The 7,500-nt window shown below is 39.7% G+C and overlaps 2 protein-coding genes across 6 annotated transcripts in view; both read left to right on the top strand.

Annotated features, from left to right (window-relative positions):
- The window catches only part of pcnx1 (pecanex 1), a 26,507-nt gene extending 22,949 nt beyond the window's left edge, over window positions 1-3,558 (top strand). For all 5 annotated transcript variants that reach the window (XM_060871562.1, XM_060871564.1, XM_060871563.1 and 2 more), the window contains 5 exons: window positions 1-256; window positions 348-484; window positions 565-785; window positions 921-1,061; window positions 1,205-3,558. The exon at window positions 1-256 is cut by the window's left edge and continues 19 nt beyond it. In XM_060871562.1, coding sequence (XP_060727545.1) covers window positions 1-256; window positions 348-484; window positions 565-785; window positions 921-1,061; window positions 1,205-1,345 — 896 coding nt within the window. In that variant the 3' untranslated portion in view covers window positions 1,346-3,558. The remainder of the gene's footprint in view (window positions 257-347; window positions 485-564; window positions 786-920; window positions 1,062-1,204) is intronic.
- Window positions 3,559-7,250: 3,692 nt separating this feature from the next.
- lgmn (legumain) overlaps window positions 7,251-7,500 on the top strand; it is a 10,416-nt gene continuing 10,166 nt past the window's right edge. The window contains exon 1 of the mRNA XM_060871573.1: window positions 7,251-7,429. Within this exon, the coding sequence (XP_060727556.1) occupies window positions 7,280-7,429 (150 nt within the window). The 5' untranslated portion in view covers window positions 7,251-7,279. The remainder of the gene's footprint in view (window positions 7,430-7,500) is intronic.

Genomic DNA, 7,500 nt, shown 5'->3' on the forward strand with positions numbered 1-7,500 from the left:
GTGGCCTGTGGGCGGGGCAACAGCAGGAGCTGGTGTTTTTGCGGAACAGGAACCCAGAGCGTGGAAGCATCCAGAACGCCAAACAGGCCCTGAGGAACATGATCAACTCGTCATGTGACCAGCCGATTGGTTATCCCATCTATGTCTCCCCCCTCACCACCTCCTACTGCAACACACACACACAGCTCACACACACACTAGGTGGAGCCATCAGCATCGCCAGCATCCGACACTTCATTATCAACACCTGGCAAAGGTGTGTGTGTGTGTAAGAGTGTAGTGTGATTCAGATATCCTAGTTGTGGTACTGATTGTGTGTGTGTGTGTGTGTGTGTGTGTGTGTCCAGGTTGCGTAAAGGTTGTGGCGCGGGGTGCAACAGTGGAGGCAACGTGGAGGAGTGTGAAATGGGGAATTCTGGAAACACAAATGACATACACCTTAGAGTGACCAGCATTCAACACACACACACTCCTCTCTCACTGGGTAACACACACACACACACACACACACACACATACACGCACACAGATAATGTACTCAAATCATTGTCTCTCTCTCTTCAGGAACTAGTCAAAGCTCTCAGTCTGTGCTTTCCTCCCTGGTGCGTCATTCTCCCACCCGTTCATCGGTGGCAAGCCAGTCATCATCTCTCCGTTACAACAGCAACGCTGAGCCGACACTGTGCAAGCGACACACACTCACACACACGCACACACTTGCCGGCCTGCTCGACCATAATCATCACCAGCAGCCCAGGAGAGAGGACGTCTCCAACAGAGTACAGGTAAGAGAGAGAGAGAGAGAGAGAGGGAAGGCATGGGCATGTTAAGGACCATTTATTTAAATGTATTTTTCCTAATGTGTGTGTGTGTGTGTGTGTGTGTGTGTGTGTGTGTGTGTGTGTGTGTGTGTGTGTTAGATAGTGGATGTTAGTCAGGTGTTGGATGTGATTAATCTGTCGAAGCGTAAGGAGCTGCTGTGGCCTGATGAGTCAATGAGGCTGAGGGCTGGGCCAAGCTGCTGGAGAGACTGGGGCCCCCTGGAGGGCATGGAGGGACATGTGAGTACACACACACACACACACACACACACACACACACACACACATGCACACACAGCTATTAAATATGTAAGTGTGATAGATAAACTCAAAAGTATGATGTTGGTTCATTATACTGTGTGTGTGTGTGTGTGTGTGTGCAGGTGATTCACCGGTGGATGCCTTGCAGTCGTGACCCTCTCACTCGCTCCCCCATTGATAAATCCATCCTGCTGGTTCAGGTGGATGATAAACTGGTTCCCATTATAGAGACTGGAGTGATTGAGCTAGGAGCAGAAGTGTAAACACACACACACACACACACATAGGTACTGGTCATAGATACTGGTCATAGATACTGGTCATAGTGGCCTTTAACATCTTCCTTATCTTCTCCTCCAGGAGGCCTGCATCAGCTTTGCTCACATACGACAGGTTTCTGCCCTAACGTTAGAGGTGACCTGTTACTGACCTTCACCTGTTTTCACTTTTTCTTTATTTCTTCCAAACACAGCTCACAGTTTTGGCCATAGACATCATGCTGACTTACATCTTATTGTAACTGTGGATCTGGAGAACTCTGAGTGTGTCTGATTTATCCAGAGCAGCCAGTGTGTTTCTGTTTCTGTAGATCTAGAGCAGTTAGAGTGGTCAGATCTTATGGACTGGAGGTAATAATAAGAACTCATAACTTCATAACCGAGTCCACGGCGGCTCTTAGCATCAGCAGTAATCAGGGCACCACTTCGTCCCTTTAAATGTGTTCTGGTGTATTTAAACACTTCAGCTTTAAATCCATCATACAGACACGTTTACTTTAAAACACACACCAAGGTGTCTGCGGTTCTCCACTCGGATGCACAGAAGTTGAAAATGCTGTAATTCTGAGCTCCGAGTTCCTGTTTCCAAGGTAAGAGTAGTACAGGATGTGTGTGTGTTTGGTTCTGGAACATTCAGTTTGTTTGTTCGTGTTTATTTAGAGCAGCTCTGACGGCGTTAGTGATGTTTTTTGTCAGGGTTCAGTAAAACGTACGAAATGAAGTTTAACATGATGAATATCAGACACGTTGTGGATGTTGATGGACCTAATGATGTCTGCCAAATGCTGTAAATGTCACAGACATGTAATCCTACTGTACAGATGGAACTGTGTGTTATTGTATGGTGATTTAAAGACAAAACCCAGAGGAGTAGTTGTGTGTGTATGAGGCCTCGGTCCTGCCCCTCGCTCTGCGTCACTCAGACATGCTGCATGACGGATCACACTGCGCTAAAGCTTCGACCTGTCAATCATTCTGTGTTTATAATCGTCATAATTCACTGTCACTGCTTTTATACACGTTCTCCTCGAAACTCACCGTAATGCCGTCACACTGCCATCCTGTAACATCACTATAACACTAACAGGACATACACTACACTACATTACACACCATTACTACACCACACTATACTCCAGTGGGCCTGCAGGTGGCGCTCAGTTGGCACTTTACAGGCAGTGTGAACATTCTGGAGGAGACAAATGTCTGATTTATTAATGTTGCTTATACAACAGCAGAGTGTGTAGATTATTATCATTATCATTATTAATGATAATAATAATGATAATAATGATAATAATAATAATTTAAGGACAGAATTTAGGTGAGAGTCTCGCATTCAGAGATAATTATGTTTCTGAAAATACTGTAAAAATCATGTGTGTATCAGACAAGCATTTATCAGCTGATATTTTGGCCTTTTTTTCATATAAATATGAATATATAACGTCACCACATGTTTACAGATCATTAAGGACTTTTATTACAGCATTATAGAGTTTACGAAGCATTATAAGCAGTTAATTATGAATGTGCTTTATAGAAAGTGTCAGGTTTAGTTTCATTTCTATGCATTTGATCAGGAGGTTTAGTTATTCTTCTGCTGATGTTCTCCACACAGACACTCAGACGTTAAGAGTCCAATTATTTGCATTAAAAACAATGATAGTTAAATAGAATATTTAGCTTCCTTCAACTCAGTGTTTGTTTTGTTTGGGTTTTTTTTTTAAAGATTTTTTTTTATTAATGATTTATTCATCGTGTTTTTTATGGATGAGGAAACTAGCGAGTTGCACTATGGATTCATTTTGTATGACGTGTGTTTGATTTACAGCAGCGATGCACTACAATCTTCACGCCTTTTATTTATTCAACACGATGCCACTCATCATGCCTTTTGGGGAAAATGCAATCATCATGTCTTTTTTCTGCTTTTCTCTTCAAACAGTTTTTACTGAATATAATTGTAAATAAATATGATGATGATTATAACATAAGTGTAAAGAAGGGATTTGCTCTGAATATTTATTACTGTGCTTCTACATTTTGTTACCTTTTTCATTTACGTGATATAAAATGAGAGCTTATTAAAGGTATAAACTGATCGTGGCACAAAACCGCTGCACTTCAGAAGGACTGTTTCCCTGTTTAACTGAAATTCTTTTATAAAATGGAAAAAATAAATGAGTTTGATTTAGCACTTTAGTCTGATTTTGTTCACTGGTATCATCAGTATTCCTGCTGTGTGGAGTGTGTGGAGTTTTGCAGTAGCTGTGATGGTGGTTAAAAGATGGTCTAGAACCAGAGTGGCTCAACATCATCTGTACATCCTGCAGACCAGCAGGAACATTTCAGTCTGTCAGCTCTAATGAATCTACTGTAGAACAGCAGCACAGGCCCCTATCTACACTTCTAATGGAGCCAGACCATCTACTGTGTGTGAGTGTGTGTGTGTGTGTGTGTGTGTGTGTGTGAGTAAGTGTGTGTGTGTGTGTACAGCTGATGGAGCAGAATTTCATGTCCTGTATTTTTTTTTTCTCTTTGTGGTTTTACTGCTTAATCTCATGGTCTTATGTCACTGCAGTCTCTACACATGTGATGTTTCATGTGATTTTCTGTCCCCTGCTGCATGAAACTGTTTATAATTAACACTCATGAGAGAGAGAGAGAGAGAGAGAGAGAGAGAGAGAGTGAGAGACAGATGGCTGTGTCCCAAACTCTCGGGTTTGGTAATAGATGTATAAGATTATTTCAAGGCCTTTATTTATAATATTTATATAATATATATAATTGATCCCACTGTTGCCGCCTCTCACCATCTCCTCATTCACAAGAGCCGAACCAGTACTGAAGCACATTTGGGACGGAGCCGTGATCTTCCTCAGCAGTTAAACTTTATCTCAGAACATCACAGAGGTTAGGAAGTAGGAATAAACCAGTCATGTGGCAGTGGTGTGATGACGGTGCTGTCACATGCAGTGCAGGTGCAATGTGGGAAATAACAGGTGTGTTCAATTCTGTAGTAAATGTTTGCCCTGAAATCAACACACTACTAACACAACATTACACTATTCTACACAACAGTACACTATACTAACACTACATTACATTACACTAACACTACATTACACTGCACTACATATCACACTACGTTACACAACATTACACTACACTGCACAACACTACACTATACTAACACTACATTACACTACACAACACTACACTATACTAACACTACACTATACTAACACTACACTACATATCACACTACGTTACACAACATTACACTACACAACACTACACTATACTAACACTACATTACACTACACTACATAACATTACACTACACTATACTAACACTACATTACATTATACTAACACTACATTACACTGCACTACATATCACACTACGTTACACAACATTACACTACACAACACTACACTATACTAACACTACATTACACTACACATCACTACACTATACTAACACTACACTACATATCACACTACTTACACTACTTTACACAACATTACACTGCACAACACTACACTATACTAACACAACACTACACTATACTAACACTACATTACACTACATAACATAACATTACACTACACAACACTACACTATACTAACACTACATTACACTACACTACATAACATTACACTGCACAACACTACACTATACTAACACTACATTACACTACACTAACACTACATTACACTACACTACATATCACACTACTTACTGTACACTATGTTACACAACATTACACTACACTGCACAACACTACACTATACTAACACAACACTACACTATACTAACACTACATTACACTACACTACACTATACTAACACTACATTACACTACACTACATAACATTACACTACACAACACTACACTATACTAACACTACATTACACTACACTACACTAACACTACATTACACTACACTACATATCACACTACTTACTGTACACTACGTTACACAACATTACACTACACTGCACAACACTACACTATACTAACACTACATTACACTACACTAACACTACATTACACTACATATCACACTACTTACTGTACACTACGTTACACAACATTACACTACACTGCACAACACTACACTATACTAACACAACACTAGACTATACTAACACTACATTACACTACACTACATAACATTACACTGCACAACACTACACTATACTAACACTACATTACACTACACTACATAACATTACACTGCACAACACTACACTAACACTACATTACACTACACTACATATCACACTACTTACTGTACACTACGTTACACAACATTACACTACACTGCACAACACTACACTATACTTACACAACACTACACTATACTTACACAACACTACACTATACTAACACTACACTATACTAACACTACACAACACACCCTGTCTGTGGTTTAAATGCTTGTTTATATGAAATCAGTTTTTCTCAACACTAAACTTGCTCCTCAGGAATAAATGATATTAAATGGCCACAGAAACACTAGAGGAACAAACTGAACACACGTCATTGTGTAAACCAGGTGAACATTTGTATTTATACTTTACACTTTTTATACAGATCTAAAAAACCCAAACTATTATATATATATATATATAAAAAACAATTAGCTTTATGTAAAATGAGTCTATCTTCTATTAGTTCACATTACAAACGATTTTAACAAACAGTGATGTTTATGATGTTGTAGGTAACAAAAGTACCAAATTTTGTGTTCACACCAACACAATAAATCTGATTCTGAATCCGATCTTTATTCTAATCTACTGACAGTTAAAAAGCACAAAGAACTGATTCAGTTTAATCGGATTTATGATGTACAACACCACAATACCGCTTTCTGGTCTGTTTATTATTGTGTTATTTGTGTACATTTAATCTATCGTTCTTTTCTCTCTTTTATTTTATTGGAATTTGTATCACGCGCATGCGCAGTTTCCAGGAAGGAAAATAAAAGCACATGATTCACTGGTCATGTGATGTCCCGCCCACAAGGTACAAGTTGCGTTCTGATTGGCTGACGTGATTGTCAGTCATTTCAGTCTTTTAAAAGCAGGTCTTCGTTGTTGTTATTGTCATTCCAGCTTTACTGAGTAAAGGTGAGATTTTCTGTTCTAACGCGTGATTTACTGAGTGAATAAGTGCATGTGTGCAGTGTGTTATTCTATTTAATCATCTGATTACTGACGTGTTTATAGACATTACACGTCTATTATAGTGTAATTACACGTGTTTAATGAGTGTATGTTCAAAGTGTGTGTGTGTGTGTGTGAGAGAGAGAGGTGTGTGTATGTGTGTGTGAGGTGTGTATGTGTGTGTGTTATGTGTGTGTGAGCTGTGTGTGAGGTGTGTGTGTGTGTGAGAGAGAGAGGTGTGTGCGTGTGTGAGGTGTGTATGTGTGTGTGAGGTGTGTATGTGTGTGTGTTATGTGTGTGTGAGCTGTGTGTGTGTTATGTGTGTGAGGTGTGTGTGTGTGAGAGAGAGAGGTGTGTGTGCGTGTGTGAGGTGTGTATGTGTGTGAGATGTGTGTGTGAGATGTGTGTGTGTGTGTGTGAGCTGTGTGTGTGAGGTGTGTGTGAGGTGTGTGTGTGTGTGTGTGTGTGTGTGTGATAAAGATGGAATAAAACCTTGTGAAAATAATTTGATTTGACCAAAATGTGTTGTTTATTTATTTGGATCATGCCACAGTAGAACTGAGAAGCTGCAGCATCTATAAGGGTTTCTTATTAAACAGTTTATTATCACTTTGAGATTTCCTGAACATGATGTTTAGTGTTTCTAGCTGTTTAGGAGTAAATGTGTCAGGAAAGTGTTAGCGTTAGTCTGTTAATGTTAATGTTAACACTCGTAATCTCTCTCTCAGGGTTGGTGATGATGATGATGATGATGAAGGTGTTGGTGGTGGTAACATCAGTGCTGGTGTCATTTGCACTCAGTTTTCCAACACAGGAGACGGGGAAGGGAAAAAACTGGGTCGTCCTTGTAGCTGGATCAAATGGCTGGTACAACTACAGACACCAGGTTGGTTTTATATTACACACACACATGCACAACTGTATATGAACTTTACAAAACAATATTACTGTTTATAA

Source organism: Tachysurus vachellii, chromosome 6 (genome assembly GCF_030014155.1).
Source record: "Tachysurus vachellii isolate PV-2020 chromosome 6, HZAU_Pvac_v1, whole genome shotgun sequence".
Taxonomy (NCBI): domain Eukaryota; kingdom Metazoa; phylum Chordata; class Actinopteri; order Siluriformes; family Bagridae; genus Tachysurus; species Tachysurus vachellii.